Source organism: Alligator mississippiensis, chromosome 2 (genome assembly GCF_030867095.1).
Source record: "Alligator mississippiensis isolate rAllMis1 chromosome 2, rAllMis1, whole genome shotgun sequence".
Taxonomy (NCBI): Eukaryota; Metazoa; Chordata; order Crocodylia; family Alligatoridae; genus Alligator; species Alligator mississippiensis.
In genome coordinates, this window is record NC_081825.1 from 264752905 (window position 1) to 264773733 (window position 20829).

The 20829-nt window shown below is 42.4% G+C and overlaps 1 protein-coding gene across 9 annotated transcripts in view; it reads left to right on the forward strand.

Moving 5' to 3' along the window:
• Positions 1-20829, forward strand: part of NRXN3 (neurexin 3) — a 1067046-nt gene that overhangs the window by 682904 nt on the left and 363313 nt on the right. For all 9 annotated transcript variants that reach the window (XR_009460233.1, XR_009460234.1, XM_059723130.1 and 6 more), the window contains one exon: positions 12144-12325. Coding sequence is in view for 7 of the 9 variants with exons in the window: in XM_059723130.1 (XP_059579113.1) it covers positions 12144-12325 (182 nt within the window). In the remaining 2 variants the exon portion in view is untranslated. The remainder of the gene's footprint in view (positions 1-12143; positions 12326-20829) is intronic.

Below are 20829 nucleotides of genomic sequence, written 5' to 3' on the forward strand. Positions count from 1 at the left end.
AATGTATAATTGAAATGTTAATGTCAATGTAGGATTGATTTTTGTATCAGATTGTTGCTTAGATTTAGTCAATCTGGTTCTAACACTTTTAAGAAACAGAGATTTCAACCGTTGGATGCTATTCTACAGACAAATTGGTTACATTGTCTAGGAATTTCTTCTATTATTTAATTGGGGTTTTTATTTTCCTAGCTTCATTTTCCCCCTATATATGCACCCATATACCACCCTAAATATTTCCTCTCTATCCTGAGTTTTGATGCTTGTCACATAACTGCAGACTGATATCGTGCGTCTTCGAATGTCTTGCAAGGCTAGCTATCCTTACCTAGCTCTTTTAATTTTTATTCATAAATGGGTCCTTCTATGGAAATATGGGAGAGGGGCTCAGGCTTTGCTAATAGAGTATGGGTAGTATATTTGACATCCCCAGAAGGACTGATTTGAAAAGTGACATTTCATCTGGAAACAGTGTCATGTCCTTCTTTTATACTTAACCAATAAACATTTTTATGATGATGTAATTCTATAAACTTAATGTTCCTTTGGAGTGTGTTCCTAGTTGATATACTTCTAGAGAGTTGTACATGATTAGAATTGTTTGTGAAGTCCAGGAACATCTCTCTGCCATATGCAGTTCAGTTAAGAACTTACTATGGTCTTTTTTCCCCCTCCTCTTAAATTTATCATCCTTGGTTCTGAATCACTAAAAGGTATTTGGGAAAGAACTGAGGTCCTGGGAAAGCTCCCCACTGATTTCAAGGGAACTCTTTGACAGTAAAGGCTCATACCATGCCATTTGAAATGTTATAGTTGAACAGGGGTATCTGTTTGTTTTGTCCATCCCTGCCAGCTAAGGCAGAATTGTTCTTTACAGTACATATTCAATAAACTGTTTTTAAATGGTTCAGGCAAGCAGGGGCTTTTCTTGTACTTTCTATCTGAGCCGAATATCATCTCCTGATCAGTTTATCCTGATATTTAGTATTTTCTTTGCTCCAGTTTCATCCCATGAGTCCAAGTTGCACTCCCTTTTTAGCACCCTCCCTAGTGATAGAATAGCATATGAGCAACAGAAACTAGGTACAGTGAGATAAGTGGCAGTCTTATCTCTGCATGTCCTTTCCTTTGTGAATTTGTCAGACCTTTAATCTTATTTTAATGCAGTTTTTGTGAAGGCTTTAAATACATAGCTAAGCTCTTAGGTCTCTTATTTAATTGCTACCTGACAGGGCTACTTAGTACAATTGTTGTCAAGATTTTTTTTCACGAATTGAATTGGGGCCTGCTTCACTCAGCTAACTACACTTAATTGTTTGCGATGTATTAGTGATTCTATCATTACAATATGCTGGTTACTGGGAATAAGATAAATAATTTCAACTTCTTGGTAACTTGCAAATCCTGCCAAGTAAGACAACCAAAATGCCATCATAGCAAATTTTCCTGTAGTTGAACTGATAGCTTCTTGCTAGCAAGCAGAAAATTTACATGGTTACGATTATTAATAAACATAATAGGATCTTAGCACAGACATACTGAGCACCCCGAGAAGCGACTCATCAGAACTACTGGGCTCAGCAGAAGGTGTATAATGGGACTGCATGTAGCTATGAAAAAAAAAATCCATCTATGAGAAAGTATAATATAGTTATGCTGCCTGGGCACTTCCACATCTCTTTGATTTCAAAAATAGCAGGCCTCTGTGAGCAACCATTTCTTCCCTTATTAAACAGTCTTTTTTTCCCAATGAGTTTCCAATCCTCACAGACAACTGCTTAAAAATGACAGGGTAACATCTATATTTATCTAAGATTACAGGCAAGAGAACAAAGGTGTGATAATTAATTGAGGGAAAGGAGGATGCCATGTGCCTTGCATGTTATTTCAAGTAGAAATGTATTATCATTAGATTTATATTCTTCACAGCCCATGCAGGATTACCAGAATGAATGAGAGATGAAACATTGTCACCAAAGGGGTTCAGGACCACGGACAGAGATTCTGTTGTCTTAATGAAAAAGGCACAATTAATACCTTTACTGTGGGAGCCTGTGGCCTGTTAGAAAAATATCCTTTTCAGCTTCAGCATTTAATAAATCTTAACTGGATATACACTCCAGTGAACATTTGCAGCATGTTGTACCTGTATGGGTGTCCCAGTGCTCAACTCCTCACAGTTAGCAATTTTCATACATTTTCCCACATTGAAAGATGTAGACGATTCATAGATACAGAAAATCCAGCAGCTGTTGGAGACACTATAGAGGTAAAATAAAACAGGTTGTCACTAGGTTAGCACATTCAAATAAATTAGGAGCATTCTTCTATGATTCGAGTGAGATTCAAAATATCTGTGAGCCTCCGAAGTAATAGATTCGGTATTGTTATGCTAAATGTTAATGTAACAGACTCTTGTCCTACCACTTTGAAGAATTAATTTTTAGGCAGGAGTGAAATTGCTTCAGGTAATGAGCTGTGTTTATTAACTGCATAAATGCTCTCTCTAAACATATAGAGATTTTGGATTATTTCAAGCAATGATTAGGAAGTAATGATAACTTCATTAAAATTATAGGTGGTGATGGCAGCACTGCCCATGATTAAGGCTGTCCAATACTTCCCATTAGAAAATCCTATTTTCAGTTACTTGTAACTTTGCCAAATGTTAACAATTTAGGATGGAATTTTCTGTGCTGAATGTATGCCACAGGCAGCTCAAATAATAATAATCATAATCCTCATCATAATAATAATTTCATAGATTTCATAGACAGGGCTGGAAGGGACCTTGTAAGATGATGGTATTAATGTAACTATTACTATTGCTGCTGCTGCTGCTGCTGCTGCTGCTGTGGCGGCAGCTGCTATTTATTTGAATTTTTGACCCAAAATCGACCAGTCCTTTCCAGGAACAGAGGTGTTATTTGCTCATGTTAAAAAATCCAGTGACTTTTTCCTTGAAAAGATCTGTTATCCTGTGTATGGTAATGGGACCAGGCCCTTGAAACTTGTTAGGAGTGGCCTTTCAGTCAAAGGTTTTTTGTTGTGTTTTTTTGACACAACATTTCTGTGACAATCAGCACAAATGTTATCAAGTTATACGTTTTGAAAATTTGCAGTTACATACCAATAACAGGCGTTACTTTTTTGCCACTAAAATCTCCAAAGGTTGTGTCCCTATTGAGCATGCTTCATCACCCCCACACTACCTATTCCTGACTAGAAAAAGTGCACTCCACCCCAGGGCTACACAGGTGAAGTTGGACGTTTCCTGTCGTGGCTGCTGCCACCTGCTCCAGGCTTCAGAACCGAGAAGACAGCCTGGCCCTTTCATGTTCGCAGTGGCTCCTCCCCAGGATTCCAACAACATGAAAGAGGAAGCTGCCTGGTTCTAATCTAGCCATGACACACTCCACAGGAGTGGGGAGGGAAAGGAGAGGGCTGCAGCAAGGAAACGGAATGCATGGTGGGAAGAGGGGTAAGTGGGACTGTGTGAAGGCGACAGAGGGGAAGGAAGAAGTGGCTAGAACTAGAATCCTTTCTGAACAAACTGGCGAGGAGGACTGGGAGGTAATACCTTGGAGGTGGGGGACATTCAGATTGGATGAGGAGCTGGGAGAGGGAAGGAGTCTGGGACTGGGTGGCCAGTGGGCCTGGGGATAAGAGCTACAGTAAGGGTTGCGACGTTTGGATGAGGAATTTGGGTAGGGTGGGCCATAAATTTAGAGGGTGAAGAGAGAAATGAGATGAGGAGCAGATGAGAACAAGTAGAAGAGTCTGGGCATGGAGACTGGGATTGAAATGGGATGTTTGAGGAATAGAGTCTGGCACTGGGACAGGGAGTTAGTGGTGGGGAAAAACAACTAGGGCAGGGATAGGTTGCTGGGAGTGGAACAGATGGCATCTAACTTGGAGAAACAGAACAAAGTATGTGACCATTAAAACCTACTTCCCTTGAGGTCCTGGAATGGAGCCCAAGATTTCTGAGTCTCACCACTTTGCTCTGTGGAATAACTGTGACACTCACTAGCAAAGGGTCTCTCAGCCACTTAGGTCCACTTAGAGGATGGCATCCTATTATTGTTATATCAGTTACTGCTGACTTACGTTCCAGACATCTATATAGTGGATCACTTCTGCCTGTGACTTGCATGTGTGTCAGTTTGATGCAACGTGACAGGTGGTGTGGTTTCTTTCCATTATTTTTTAAACAAACTTAGGAAATTGCACACAATATCTTGTTAAACAAATAGTATTAAGATTGCAAGGCCAAGCACTTGGGTATCAGGAATTATCAAATTAAGATTGACTGCATAACCTGAGGTAGACCACATATGTGTATTCATTGTAGGATTTTTTTTTTAAATTACTGGATCATATACCTTTCACAGAACCCCTGCTTAATTCAGTGAGCAAAATAGATTTATTCTGGGAATTGGTCACTTTTGCATGCTAAAGGATCATGTAGGACTTCTGCTTCTTTTGTTGCCAAGCTTGGGAGGTGTATAGTGAATGAGGCAGGAGATTCCAGCATGAGATAGGACAGCCTCGTGGCCAACAGAGCTGATTGTGGCTCTGAGGAGTAGAATTCTACCCCTGCCTCAGAATTTCTGCATGATGGTCAACAAGTCATTGAAATAAAACACATCGCAGGTAGTTAAAGCAAGTTTCTCATTTCCTTGTGTCCAGCTTTATACCCTGGGATCTGATTTGTAGAAACACTGAGCAGTGACAGCAGCAACCAAAGTCTACAGAGACTTTTTAAAATGTAGTATTATGCTAAGAATTCTGTAAAATCGGGCGCTAGATGTCTCAAAACAGGCAAAAATCACAGGCTGCTTCGCACTTCAATTTCTGCGTCTCAGCTCCCAAAGGGTAGAAAAGGAGATAACACTACCCTGCCACATCTGCAGGGTTTTTGTAAAGATACATGACATTTCTGAAGTGTTTGGATACTATAATGATGAGTAACATAGAAAAGCCTAAGAGAAAATTAATGATTCTGTTTTTAGAGTGGCGTTTGACTGGTGTGCAATAAATAAGGCCTGGGGCCACATATGGAACAATAAGGGAAAGCTAAATATTGAGTGGCTGCTCATTAAGTGATCACCATCTATTGCATGTACTGAATGAGGATGGGGTCCTGGGGAAAAAATAGCATGTGTTCATGTCATTAAAGACTTTGTCATAATGCATGCCCACAGGGGGCAGAATTTAAGATGCACCGGCCACCTTAATTATGGTGTTTTCTAACTTTTGAGTGCTTGGCTTGGAACCATAATAATGTTTTTCCACAGAATTTTTGTGTGTAATATATACACACCAATGAGTCAGGTGTTATTTTTTCATTATGATTACAATATGGCACTACCTGTCTAATTATCTTTTCTCTTTCTTCCATTTCCTGTTCTTTCTTAATGTTTGTATTTTATGTTTTGTGATTGGAGTGATTAATGGTTTGCTGCAAAATTTGAATAAATTAGTGGTACACTATTCAGGATCCATGCATAACATTGTTATTAATTGGGTTTCATGTTTATATATTTGGTATGCAACTGAAAGTACAAGTACATGCACCTACATTGTTGTGTATTAAATTTCAGATAGAGAAGGATACCTATACATTAGCAAACTGGACTACCTGCTGTTCTGCAGATAATTCTAAATTATTTAATGGACCAGTACAGTCAGTTTCTGTTAGTAGGATCAGTTTGGGCATCCCTTTCTCTTGATTGTTACATCTGAATGATCAATGCATGAAGATCCGTAAACCTGAGTTTCCTCAGGTCAGGCCTACAAGCAAAATCTTTGTCCTGCGAGGAGAAAATGAGCTCTGTTAGGCAGTTAAGTGCCATGACAGGTCTATCAAGTTATAATTGGCTCTAATTGGCACTCGCAGGAGCTCTGACATGCTCTACCTGCAGCCAAACGGCCCTCAGAAAGGCAAAGTCATGTCTCCCTTTATAAATAGCCAAGCAATCTCTTCTACTCTGATCCTTGCAACTGGAAAGACTGATGCTCAACATCAGGAGCAAAGGACAAACACCCCAACCCATGTAGAAGAGCTCCTGGAAAGTAAGATTTAATGCACAGAACCAGCAGTAATCAGTAAAACACAGCACATTTTAACTCACATGCTGATTTGCTTGTTATTATGTGAGCCAGTATAATGTAAAACATAAAACTAGCTAATAAACTAAAGGAGGGTATTTGTAGTTTATGCACTTGTAGTGGGCTGTTTGAATTACCCGTACATGGAGAGAAGCCATGGATAATTCATTACCCAGACATCTCTAATTAATATGAAGAGGCTGCAAACATACTTGAGGAGAATGGCTGGTAAACAAACACAGTAAACACACTGCAGTAGTCACGTACCTGCCATTAGACTCCTCAGCTGAATGGGAAGATCTAGTTAACGGAAAAGATTTGGGTCTGAAGGATTAACTTTTCTGAAAGTCGAATGATACATGTTTGTGGCTTTGTTATGTCCCCTTGCTTTCCTTTTGAGTTAATTCAAAGGCTGTGACTGAAATTTCCTAAATGATTTTGTGATTTCAGATTCCTTTTTTTTTTTTGTAATTGCCTATAATATGATCCAGTAGGTATAGGGAGGCCTGGGAGTCGGATTTGGGTTTTATTTCTGGTTCTCTCACTGAATCAACCTTCAGCAAGTGACTAATCCTAATCCTGTCTGTGCCTCAGTTTTTCTATCTGTTGAGTAGTGTCACGGCGGGGTCTTTCAGGAGGGCCGTGATCTCCTCAAGGCCCTCTCTCTGCATTAATTCGGCCCAAGGGCACCCTCCATACTCGCCCGCCATGTCTTTGCTCTTAAGGAAAATGTAATAGGGAGGCTGCCTTGTGTCTCCTCGGGCACGTAAACTCCTGGACCCCTCGTAGGTCTCCCCGTACAATGGGTGCTACTCAAGCACCCTAGCCTTGTGGGCTATGCGTGGCTCCTACCACCCCTAATACCACACCCCAAGCCTCGCTGATGTACCTGATGTTGGTGTGTCCTTCTCTATATAGTCTGCCTCCTCTCTGGGGTCTTCTCTCACAAGGCACTCCCCTCTTCGGGGCTCGCCGTGCCCTCCTTGGGCTTCCTAAAATGCTGCCCCCCTTCTCTGGGGCCTTCTCTAACACTGCCCCTCTTCTCTGGGGCCTCTTCTAAAAGTGTTGTCCCACTCAGGGACCCTTGTCCACTTTGGGACTCTTACCTCGAGCCTCCGCTCTTTCAGGCCCATCGCGCTGCTTCCCCTCTTGCAGGATGCTGTGCTGCTATCCCCTTTCCTTGGGGACCACCGCAACACCCTGTCCTTCTCTTGGGGTGCTGTGCTGATAACCCTTTCTGTCTGGGTCCACCGCAGCACCCTGCCCCTGTCCTGGGTTTTTCCCTGCAGCGCTAGCCGATTACCGGGCTCGCTACGCCCGTCCTGGGCTTCTCAATCTGGCCCCTCTTGGGCCTCTCATATATTGCCCCGTTGGACCTCTCACATATTGCCCCTCTCGGGCTCCTTGTGCCCGCCTTGGGCTTCCTAGTAGTGCCGCCCCCTCTTTGGGGCTCACTATGCCCACGCTGGGCTCCCTAATAAAATTGTCCCTCTCTCTGGGACCTGTTGTGCCCACACTGGGCTTCTCCACAATGCGCTTCCCCCTTCCTGGAGCTCGCCATGCCCACGCTCGGGCTTCCTAGCAGTGCCCCCTCCTGGGGCTCGTTGTGCTCACGCTGGGCCTTCTCAAAACGCCCCTCTCTGGGGCTGGGGTCTATGCACCCTGCACACAACCCGGGGTCTCAGTTCCCTGCCCGCAACCCACTGGTTGCACTCAATTGCGCCTCCACTGGCGCGCAAGCTGCGCCTTCACTGGCGCTAGGGCACTCCGCCCCTATGGGGTCCCTATGAGGCCTCCTCCAACCCCTACAGCTTCACCCAAGCCTCCGGGGTAAAATACACAAACGCAAACTCACGCCGCCTGGCTATAACTAAACTCAAAGCCCTATGGCTCCAACAACATTGCTCCATATCAGCAGTACTTGCTGCTAGGCTCCTCTCCGCATCCTCACTCCCAGAGCTCCTACCTCCCTGGCTGCTGGCAGGCAACTGCCAGCCTGGCCTTGACTCTTAGCTTCATAGGAGCCAGGCCCTGCCCCCTACAGGCAGCTGATTCTTATTAGTCGCCCTGGCAACCCGCAGCTGTACTCATCATGGCTGCTGGGGCTTTTCCCCAGCAGCTTTCCCCTCTCTAGGAGCAGAGCAGCGAGGTGCGCCGCGACAAGTAGGAATACCAATGCTTACCACCACCTGCCATGCACACTTGATATCTATAGATGAGAATTCATGTGAATAGGTGAAGTGTGCCATTTTTACAAATATTAATAATTATAATTTACTTTGCAAACTGTTCATAAACAAGAGCCTCAGGGTTTTTTGTGTTTGGAGTCAAATGTAGGGAGGCAGTTAGATGGGCCAAAGCTACCATGGAGCTGAGGATGGCATCCCAAGCAAATGATACCAAAAATTTTTTTTTAGCTATATAGGGAGCAAAAGGAAGGCCCAGGGAGGAATAGGACCCCTACTAAATGGGCAGAAGCAATTGGTGACAGACAGGGGGGACAAGGCTGAACTCCTCAACGAGTTCTTTGCCTCAGTGTTCCTAAGTGAGGGGCAAGACAAGTCTCTCACTGGGGTTGTAGAGAGGCAGCAGCAAGGCGCCAGATTACCAAGCGTAGACCCTGAGATAGTGCAAGGTCACTTGGAGGAACTGGATGCCTTTAAGTCAGCAGGCCCGGATGAGCTCCATCCGAGGGTACTGAAGGCACTGGCTGACGTCATTGCGTAACCACTGGCGGTAATATTTGAGCAGTCGTGGTGCACAGGCCAGGTCCCGGAGGACTGGAAAAGGACCAATGTGGTCCCCATTTTCAAGAAGAGGAGGAAGGAGGACCCGGGCAACTATAGGCCAGTCAGTCTCACCTCCATCCTAGGCAAAGTCTTTGAAAAAATTATCAAGGCTCACATTTGCGAGAGCCCAGCAGGACAAATTATGCTGAGGGGAAACCAGGATGGGATCGTAGCAGGTAGATCATGCCTGACTAATCTAGTCTCTTTTTATGACCAGGTTACAAAACGCCTGGACGCAGGAGTAGGGGTTGATGTCGTATACTTAGAATTCAGGAAGGCCTTCGATATGGTATCCCACCCCATACTGGTGAACAAGTTAAGAGGCTGTGACTTGGATGACTACACAGTCCAGCGGGTGGCAAATTGGCTAGAGGGTCGCACCCAAAGAGTTGTGGTGAATGGGTCGGTATCGACCTGGAAGGGTGTGGGCAGTGGGGTCCCGCAGGGCTCGGTCCATGAACCGATACTCTTCAATATCTTCATCAGCGACTTGGACGAGGGAGTGAAGTGTACTCTGTCCAAGTTTGCAGATGACACAAAACTGTGGGGAGAAGTGGACATGCCGGAGGGCAGGGAACAACTACAAGCAGACCTGGACAGGTTGGACAAATGGGCAGAAAACAACAGAATGCAATTCAACAAGGAGAAATGCAAAGTGCTGCACCTAGGGAGGAAAAATGTCCAGCATACCTACTGCCTAGGAAATGACCTGCTTGGTGGAACGGAAGTGGAAAGGGATCTTGGAGTCCTAGTGGACTCCAAGATGAACGAGTCGGCAGTGTGACGAAGCTGTCAGAAAAGCCAATGGCACTTTATCGTGCATCAGTAGATGCATGACGAACAGATCCAAGGAGGTGATACTTCCCCTCTATCAGGTGCTGGTCAGACCGCAGTTGGAGTACTGCGTGCAGTATTGGGCGCCACACTTCAAGAGGGATGTGGATAACCTGGAGAGGGTCCAGAGAAGGACCACTCGTATGGTTAAGGGCTTGCAGGCCAAGCCCTATGAGGAGAGACTGGGGCACCTGGATCTCTTCAGCCTCCGCAAGAGAAAGTTGAGAGGCGACCTTGTGGCTGCCTATAAGTTCATCTTGGGGGCACAGAAGGGAATTGGTGAGGTTTTATTCACCAAGGCGCTCCTGGGGGTTACAAGAAATAATGGCCACAAGCTAGCAGAAAGCAGATTTAAACTAGACATTAGGAAGAACTTCTTCACAGTTCGAGTGGTCAAGGTCTGGAATGGGCTTCCAAGGGAGGTGGTGCTCTCCCCTACCCTGGGGGTCTTCAAGAGGAGGTTAGATAAGCAACTAGCTGGGGTCATCTGAACCCACTCTTTCCTGCCTATGCAGGGGGTCGGACTTGATGATCTATTGAGGTCCCTTCCGACCCTACCATCTGTGAATCTATGAATCTTATACGTGACCCATTTTTAGTAACAACTCATCCAACCCGCACCTGTATCCATTTGTGCTTGATCCACTTTGGGATTCATATGTTGCTGATAAAATATTTTTAGTCTCATGCAGGCAAACACTAATATATTTGATCAAGTAAATAAAACACTTATTCCTCCTCTGTTTTTCTTTGGTATCTTTTGTCTGCAGCTGTTGGTGGAAACCAGTTGATGGCACTGAATATGTAGTTTGCTGTGACTCTTTGGGAAGGAGTATTGTTTCTACCTATGTGAAGATCAGTGTAGCTCAATAGATAAGTAGTTGCAGTTCCTGGTATTTGTGATCTTCCTACAGATACAGCGTGTGATTTTTGGGAAAGCATTTTCCATCATCCCAACAGCAGGGGGCTGGACCGGATGATCTGTAAGGTCCCTTCCAGCCTGTAGCAACTATGAAACTATTACTCTTATGGCCGTATTTTCTAAGAAGCACAGTGGCTAATATTAAATTTGGGTCCTGATTATTTATGCTAAGCACATCTCAGAATCTGACTCCTCAACTTTTTGAGTCTCAATTCTCCTATATGTAAAATACATCCTATTAGCACTTGCCTTCTGTGACAGGGAGCCTTTCCAGGGCTAGATCACAAGTTAGCCCACCCACCTGCCTCTAGCCCTTTAAGAGGAAGGCACCTAAAGGTGTACTGCCACACTTTCCTCATTTGTGAAAAGTGGCTTGTGCTGTTGAATTAAAATGACACTTTATAGGGATGGGAGTAGGGGCTGGGGGGGAGGGGCTCAGTTCAATATAAGTTAGGCATTATTTTAAAAAGGTAGTCAAGTGGGCCTTCTCAGACTCATGAAATTAAATAGTGCTGGTAATATGCTGACCAGATGTCTTAATGTCTTGAAAAATCGTGAGAGAGGAGAGTGGCCAACTGTGCATAGCAGTCAGCTAGAGACAAACTTAGCCTCGAGGGAATCTACAGAACATTCATTTTGAATCCCCAAGTGAGGCTGATCTCCACATTTCTAAAGCAAGACTAGTGTTGTCATTTTTCTTTTAAAGTAGTGCAATACTTGGCGTTGCCCAAGCTTGTGTTAGCAATAATGAAGTCGTTGGTACTCGATAAACTCTCTAGGTGTCTTCATTGCAAATTTTGCTTGTTTTGACTTGGGTACTATTACCTAAAACACACTGTAGTATGTGTAGTAGGCCTGTCTTCTGAGATTATTTATTCCTTCCTACAAGGAAGCAGCATTTATCTATTTGCAGTTCCCTTGTTATTACTGAGTAGATATACAAAGATGTTGGGAATAGCATAACTATTCATTTAAAAGGGTCTCTTCAAAGTGGTGTCAGTCAGCTATGATCATCAGAATGACAAGCTTACTTAAAGGTGGAGTTTGCTTTTATTCTTTGTATCATCTATTACCAAAAGGTTAGTTTTGGATTAATGGCAGAGGGGTGGATGTATTTTGAATCTGATATGTAGTAGGGAGTGTGTTATGATTACTAATGTCTTGCATCAGATGTGGAATTAATTCCAATGTTAGGAAAGTTTCCAATGTTTTCTGTCATGATGTGTAAAGGTTTTGGAGACCGTCCTCTGCTATTACTTAGTGAGGGCCTGGAAATGAATGAGTTTATTTCCATAACATCTCCTCTGTTGTTAATTCCTTTTGTTCACATTTTAACTTAGGGTGACAATAGCCTAGTAGGCCTTGGATTTCATCATTTACTAATGAAATTCTTGCAGTTTCATATATTCCTCTATGGAGCGAAAACAATGCTATCATAGCTGGCAAAAATCCTAGTGAACTAATGCCTCCCTCTTTTTTTGCAGCTGGTGCCACGTATATCTTTGGAAAAAGTGGAGGCCTCATCCTGTACACCTGGCCAGCAAATGACAGACCAAGCACGAGGACAGACCGTCTTGCTGTAGGCTTCAGCACAACTGTGAAAGATGGCATCCTGGTTCGAATTGACAGTGCTCCTGGGCTTGGTGATTTTCTGCAGCTGCACATAGTGAGTATTGACCCTTGTCTATACTGAACCTGGGAATGTTATTTAGCAAGAAGAAGAGGCAATCTATGGAAATACAAGGAAAGAGGATTGTCCATATTGTCGGGGAGATAATACTTCCTCTTGGATGGTGCCAATTAAACTAAAGTGGTGAAGAGCTATTTATAGATTTGGTCACTTTCCTATAAAAAAACAATTACAGAAGGAATTGGGAGAGGGTAGAAAAGAATAAATATAATGATGAGGGTTGAGAATGAATGGACTTGGATGATAGAATTTAAGGAATACACTAATGTAAATAGTATGTCACATATTCCATATTTCTTACATCTTCAGTGCACTCTAAATTAACTAATGTAAGTACTTTATGATGTGGTAGGTTTCGCTAAGGGTAAGATGCGCGTGCGCACACACACACACATCTAAGTCCTGGTCCCGCTGAAATCTATGGCAAAAATCCTATGAAATTCAAAAGGCATATGATTTGTACCAATATAATAGAAATAGTATATGGCAGTGCTAACATGTTTTGCTGTTTGCAAAAACTTGGAAACAAGAAAGAATGTGGTTCCATAAGAAGACAAAGTGATGAGATATAAAAGAGGTGAAATCATTCTCATTGGGCGCATCTACACAAGACACTTATTGCACAGTTGCCTAATTTGTTCTGCATTAAAGCATCACTGGTATACACCTGCTAAGCTATTAGGGTAGAATAAACTAATTAACTATACTGTAGGTTAGTACTGCCAAAGATGAGTCCTATTCTGTGGTGGAGTTATTTATTCCGTGCCATATAGATGTAGGTTTTGACTGGGCTGATTGGGACACGATGGTGCTTTAGTACAGGGGCTGCCTGCCAGCTAGTGCTGCACTGAAGCACCTTCATGCCCCAGCCAGCCCCTCTGCAGTATGTTGAGGCTGGTCAAAGCAGCCCCAGGCTGGCAGGCTAACCCCCAGGACCTCCTGCCAGCTGCGGCTGTGCTTCCCTGATTCAACATGCTGCAGTCCTGGTCACACATATAAACATGGCACCTGAGAGCAGTAAACTCTGGCGTGAACTGGGCCAAAGTTTATTGTGTTGTATTAATATTCACTTGTAGATGCACCCATTGAATAGCAAAACAAAACAGAAACAAACAAACAAACAAAAATTCTTAAATGATAAGCCAGATTTCTATCTAGCCTACATGATCATTGTTCCACTCACTTCAGTTGTACTCTTCTGTTTTAGATGTGTTAAAGGTCTGGATCAATTAAGTTAATTTGGAACAATAACAATCTAATTTCAATAGCAGAGAGTTTTAATATGAGGAGAAAATAGGACTGCTTCCGACACTGATGTTGGAATAAGAAGCAGGTCACTGGGAAACTGAGATAAAAATGATCTAGGGAGAGATATGTGTCCTGTGGAACAAAAGCAGGAGGACATACCAGTCTGAAGTTTTCTAATTTTTTTTTCAGGTAATAGGTGCACTAGATTAAGAACTTCATGCTGCAAGTCATTGCTAACTATATCTCCTCCAATTATTTCTGTTCTAACTCACAGTGGTGATATGGTTGAATTGTTCATAACATTACAAATGGGTTTGAAGTTTTTTAATATCTGAATAGAGTTCAGAGAGAACTTAACTGAAATGGGGGCGTGCTAGTGCCCAGCATGTAGGGCCACATGTCTTCAGTTGCTGTTGACATTGATGAATTTAGGGATACTTTCAGCATTCTGAAGGAAGGGTTGGACCTAAAGCTGATCAGGAATTTTTTTTTAATGAAATGATTATTTGTTGTAAAAGTCAGATTCCTCTGAATAACAGAGTGGGGGACCTAAATCAGGATTTCTCATGTCCCAGGTGAGTGTTGTAATCAATGGGCTTTTCGGTATTGTGGTTCTGTCTTTTCAGAAGAGAATTTCATATTGGCCTAGTTTTTCATTCTGAATCAGAACAAAACCAAATATCAAAATTTCAGGTGGCTTTTTGTGAAACACTTTTCTTGATTTTTGGCCGCCCCTACATGGAGTTTTAAGTATCAGCCACAATAGCCTGGAACAGCAATGCTAGTGTTAGGGAAAATGGTTGTGAGCCGTTGACCAAGACAGTGTGGATCACTCAGCCCTACCAATACAACATGTCTATGGAATGGATATAAGCACACTTGAGACAAAATGCCAAATACATGATGAGATTAGATCAAGTAGAAGAGAAGAGATTCTTCAAAGATCATGTTGAGTTTCTCTTACTTTAAAATCACTCTTCTGAGGCAGGCAGAGGGAGGAAAACAAGCTAGACTGTGCAATTTAATATTGTTTATAACTTGCTGCAGTGCTTGTAGATAGAAATAGTAGAATGTGGTTAATATTCTCTTATAAGTATTTTACTTGTGTCCCTTCACAGTTTTTTGGGTTTATTTCCCAGGCTAAGTCTGACCATGAATAAATTTATGATGTGGTATTTGATCTCTTGTTGCAGTGATTACACGTGTTCATTTCTTATGCTCTTCTGGCTACTGAAACTAGAGGGATGCTGGCAACTTATTCCTATAATCTTACCCACTCACAAGCTAAGAAAAAAAGTTTTCATCTTGTATTTGGAACTCAAACTGGCTACTGTTTCAGGAGAAGCTGATATTGATAACAAAATGCAAATGCCATATTAATTTGAATGCTCCAACCGATTGGGGCTTCTGCCTTGTTCTTGTTATTTATGATTGGGGTGCATTATACAGTGACTTTGGTCTCAGTTAATACTTAAGTGCCTGTAGTTACTCATTGTAAGCTCAGTTATTATTACGCTTGTGTCAAAGGTAATGGTCTAATCCACCTGAACTTTCAGAGGAGTGGTTTTATGGCAGGGTAGAAATTTACTGGAACACCTGGGAGAAATCTGGCAGGGTGCTTGTGGAATATAAAATATTAATAAAAAGACTACTGCTAGACTATTTCACACTTTTTTTTCTTTTGCTAGTCATATTTAAAAGAAAAAGACTTTTCCTGAGAACTCTTAATGCATTTTGTTCTTTCTGCTCTCAGTGACTCTTTGCTAGTTTTGGACAGCTTGGCCTTATAGTTGTTAATTATGATTTATGTTAACATTAAAAATTCTCCAGGCATCGTCCCTGTGTATTCAGGCCTTTTTGTGCATTAGGATGCCCACAAGCAGCAAAGGCAAGACTAGCTTAACTTTAATGTCTTTTGTTCTTTTATGGTTATTATGAGTAAGGGGATTTGTGTAAGCCATTCATGAAGGGCAGTGGAACATTGCTATATTCTACTAGGAAATGCCACCAGCATATGTGTGTCTGACCATCTCCAGGCCTGCATGGAGAGTATAACCTGAGAGAGAGACTTTTACTACGGAACAAAGAAAAATAGAGAAGGAGCACTGAAATGATCTGGGTGTTGGTTCTTTGAGCATTTATCACACCTTTGTAACCTCAGCATTGTGATCCAGTATTCCTGTGTACATTTTTCACAATCAGCAGGGTTGTGCTGGAGATAAATTGCAATCTAAAACAAAGGTGATTCCTTGGGGTGGGGGGAGAGGAACCAGATTGGCCCAGATAATTTTTGGGAGCTTTCCTTTGAACAAGGGTCTCTCCCAACTCACTGAAATTACCACAGTCCTGTAGCACCCTTGCATTGGTTATCTAACATCTGCAAAACCAGGATGATATCACTAAAGATTCTGAAATGCAACCATTACCTCTATTATTAAAAAGAAAAGGAGAGAGGGCAGAATCTTCCTGATCAGCAAAACAATGAGCAAGAGAGTGAGAGAGAAGATCAAGTGGGGAAAGAAATGAAAGGGAGTAAGATACTAATGGAAGAAGTTTAAGGCAGAGATGGGGAACAAGAATAGAAGATTAAGTTAATGATAAGGAAAGTGTGGGGAACACAATGGCCAAATTGCAAAGAGAAAAAAAAAAGGAAGCAATAGTGAATAATAAGATTTGAAACAAGATAATTAAGGAAAAGCAAATAAAAGAGGAGATGGTAAATCCTTAAAAAAAAAGATAATGTTTACCTTATGCAAGAATCATGATTTAAATGTTTTGAAGAGCAATGGCAAAATGTTTCAAAATTTCTGGATGGGTTTTGGAAGGCTCCTCACTCTCACTTCCCTGTGGGATCACCTCCATTTGGTGTTGGAAAGTTGTCTTAACCAATCTTCCTTGGACTTCCAGTTAGCACTAACTATGGACAGAAGCTGTCCCCTGTTGATTAGGAGTCTCTACCTTGGTGTGACTGAACTAAGAATATCATCCTGTGAACTATGGATAACTACCAGGGCTAAGTATAGACAGTCAAAAAGCCCAAGGCTGAATCAATTCAATCTTTGCAGGTTAGTCTAAATTGCAGACATTAAATTGAGAAACAATTGGACAGACATTCACTTTTGATTCAGGAAATGCAGTCACATGCCCACAGAGGCTCAGGCCAGAAGCTGAGGGGTGCTAGTGCACAGCTCTCTGGCACGTAGCCAGCATGGGCTGTGTGTTTGCTTGTTCTTCCTGCTGCTCCCAGGGTCACTGGGATTCGTAGTCCAGAATCACAGCAGCGGGACTCTAAAGGGTTGCTCATCACTTCCTCTTCTTGTTTCCAGGTACCTCTGGGATTTGTAGTCCACAGTCGTAGCCAGCAGTAAGTTAAGCAGGGCAGGGCAGCTCTGTTTAACCCCCCTCCCTGGGCTGAGACCCCAGCTGGGGTTTGCCTGGGAAGGGTAGTCCCTGCCTACTCCCCCCCCCCCCAGCCCTTCTCTGTTGGAGCAGACAGAACAGGCCAGCCCAGGCTGGAAAACATGCCAGGATGCTGAGAGACTGTGATTTAACCAGGAAGGGGTCTCAGACAGAAGTTTCATAAACCAGTTTGACCTAAATCAATTATGTCTGATACTACATAACATCACTTATTACGCCATGCTCATAAAAAAAACTAGGTAACTGCAGCATTGATGCCTACAGAGTCAGATGGATGGCAAATTAGCTTGATGGTCACACCCAGAGAGTGGTGGTAGACAGGTCATTTTCAACCTGGAGGGATGTGGGCAGTGGAGTTCCCCAGGGCTCGATCCTCGGGCCTGTGTTATTCAACATCAGGCCAGGCCCTACAAAGCTAGACTAAAGGGCCTGAATCTATTCAGCCTCCACAAGAGAAGACTGAGAGGGGATCTAGTGACCATCTATAAACTCACCAGGGGGGACCAGTGCAAAATAGGTGAGGCTCTGTTCCCCCAGGCACCACCTGGGATAACAAGGAATAATGGCCACAAATTGATTGAGAGTAGGTTCAGGCTTGATATCAGGAGGCATTACTTTGCAGTTAGGGCTGCCAGGCTCTGGATTGGGCTCCCAAGTGAGGTGGGGCTCTCCCCTACTTTGGGGGTCTTCAAGAGGAAGTTGGATAGATATTTGGCTGGGGTATCATGATCCCAGCAGTCATTCCTGCTCAGGGCAGGGGGTTGGACTTGATGCTCTATTCAGGTCCCTTCCGACCCTAGAAACTATGAAACTACATTCAACCGGGTTTATCTTAAACTAGTTTCAGTCATTTTGAAACAGGTTTATGTGCACTGAACTTTTGTTCTGTTACAGGTTTAAATCAGTTTCTGATTATTTAAACCAGTTTACATGTAACTTCTGTCCCTAGCCCAACACATACCATTTTAAAGGTTGCCAAGATTACTCCTTTTTAATTCTACTGTTGGTTACATTTTAGTACTTTTACCCTTGTACTCTCTGCAGACAACACGTCAGGGCATTTATTATCTTCTCATTTCACTTTCTGTATACTGAAATGGAGAAAAGTTGTGCCATTAATTCACTTTTTTATTTATATAATTTATGGTAAAATTGTTTGGATTCATATTTTAATTATGAGCCTTTTTGACATGGTGGAGATATATGTTCTGAGACATCTGTTTTATATGACAACAATTTACAACCTCTGAAACCTTTTCTCTTCTGATTTACAATGAGATGTGATCCGGCTGCCCAGGGAAAATGGATGACATTCCATCTAGATCAATATGGCATATGAAGAATAAGCTATAAAACTATGTGTAAAGCTAACTGTAGCACTTGGTTTGGGAACGTTATACAGAGGTCTTTGTAGTTCTCATGACATTTCTGTGGTATAGGTTAGAGGATGATGTTCATAGAATTATCCAGAATCCTTCTTACTAGTTAGATTTCTAAAAGTCTGTAGATTTGAATTCGGTTGGATATTTTTACACAATCATTCACCTTACACTACCACAGTTGCTATTTCATGATTTACAACATGCAAAAATGCTCACAGAGAGTAAACAGAGGGGAGTGGGACAGCTGTGGGTTATGATGGATATTCGGCTTCTGATGACTAGGGAGAGAGAAATCACCGACCCACATGCACTAATGCTTCACTTTGCTGTCTTTTCATTTGGATGTTTATTTCGAACCAAAACTCACCTCTGGCTTCTTTTGAGTGGGGTTGTTAGCTTGGGTCCGTCTCCGATTGCTTTTGTAGACCTGGATATGGCTTGAAAAAGGAAAACTGTAAGGCCATTTCTGAAATCCTTACTCATGCAGCGCTCCAAGTGATTTCAAAAGCAACATCACCTGAGTAAACTCAAGCAAATGAGAATTGGGAGTGCTCAGCAACAGTCAGTATGAGGCCCTGACTAATGGTTGATGAATTTGTCCTAGAATAACAAATTGGAACTGGATAAGTAAACACAAGGAATGTGCCAAAAAGCTTGTCTTTTCTGTCATCGTGGTTTGGGGCTGACATGGCTAAGTGGGGGTGAACAGAAAAGTTGTCTGACTGAGGTGTCCACAGGGGCTGATTTGTTTCTCCAGTATTTTCAGTGCACTAGTCCTTGGAAAACAGTTTCCTTATCACTGTTTCTTCTGAGTGACAAAGGCCTATTTAGGCTTTCGGGGCTTAGGATCTTTTCCATCTTATTAACCACTTGTGTGGAAAGAGCCTTTTGGGGACATTTTCTGCAGCTACTAGCTTAAGACATGCAAGCTCAGCAGAGGCAGGAAAGGCACAGGAGTTGGACGTGTGGGTGGGAAAGCTGCAGAGGCGTATGATGACTTGAAGGTTTCCTGAGAGCACTGTAGAGCTAATATCTATCCATGACAGTAATCATTATAACTGGTCCTTTTTGCACATGTATGAGGTGAAAATCTTTGGTCGTCTTAATTCTTGCCTCAGCGATCATTTCATTTCACAAACTTTCATTTGCTCATTCCCAATGTTGAAGAAATTCTTTGTCAAAGTGGCCAGATTCAGAGGGGATGCCAAAGGAGGTGTAATTTACATACTACTAAATTGGGGAGAAGAGAGAGTTTGTATCAAAAGGAGTCTGAGTCAAAGCTGATACAGTTTGCACAACTTGATGCCTGAGAAGCTGTATGGTTTATAGATGTGAACAGCTTCTACTGGCACCTTCCCATGAGTTGAAGTTTCTGCAGGACTGACTTCTTTCTGAATGTGGCACGTGCATTTAGCTTCATTAGCTATCCTTCCCCACCCCTGATCTGAGATTTCATCTCATTTATGTTAACTAATGTAAATGAAGATTACTCCAAATTCTGTGCCAAATTCATTCGTGCTGGTGTGAATCCAAAGCAATCCCTTGGTCATTAATGGAGTGTTTTCTGGGTTTATGCTAGTTTTACGCAGGATAAAAATAGTGTCACTAAACTCAATATAGTTTACTTTGGATGTATACCAGTGCTTCTGAAAACTGCAGCCATATTCAGAGGTGTTATTTAAAGACCCAAAGAATATATGTTGGTGAGTGCGCATTCAACGTTTCGTAGTTTATATTCTGAAACTGAAAGAAGCAGATCTAAGCCTTCTTAAATCTTCCTAAGTCATCTTCACCTGAGACTCAGATCTGGAGTTCTCTTAGTTTCCTTGTGTTTGAGTCATTTATGGGATGCTGGCATCCATACAAAAGAAGAAAATGTGTGACTCAATCAACATCTTCTCCAGAATCTAAAGGCTGTTGTGAGTGACTAAAGGACTAGTGCACAGCTAGTGTGGGTAATTCCCTTACTGAACATTTGAGGAGTGATTGTCTATCTATGGAGAGCACCAAATCTCTTTGTCATCGCCCAGTGTCACATTGTGTGGTGCATTAGTTCAGGCTGAGTTTCTGTGCACTATTCCTTCATATCCCATACATCCTGTTTCGTTATAGTTCTTTTAACTCTGTGAGTTTGATCCATCACTGGAGTTACTTCACTGAAGTCAGCAGGATTACACCAGAGGTAAATTTGAACCAGTGTGTTCTGTGGAATTTTATAATCTATCAATTAAAAAAAAAAACCCTCAGTGAATTCAGAAGCCCATTTTCAACTACATGAGTTAGAGAAAATAGATGGCTCTTAAACCTAGTCTTGAAGGAGAAGCAGTAGTTTGCATTTTCTTCAGATCCAGTGGGGCCAGAATTCCAAAAGTGAAGGGCTCTGCAGCTAAATCTCATTATCTAAAGGCCTTGGATTTATGACTAGATGTC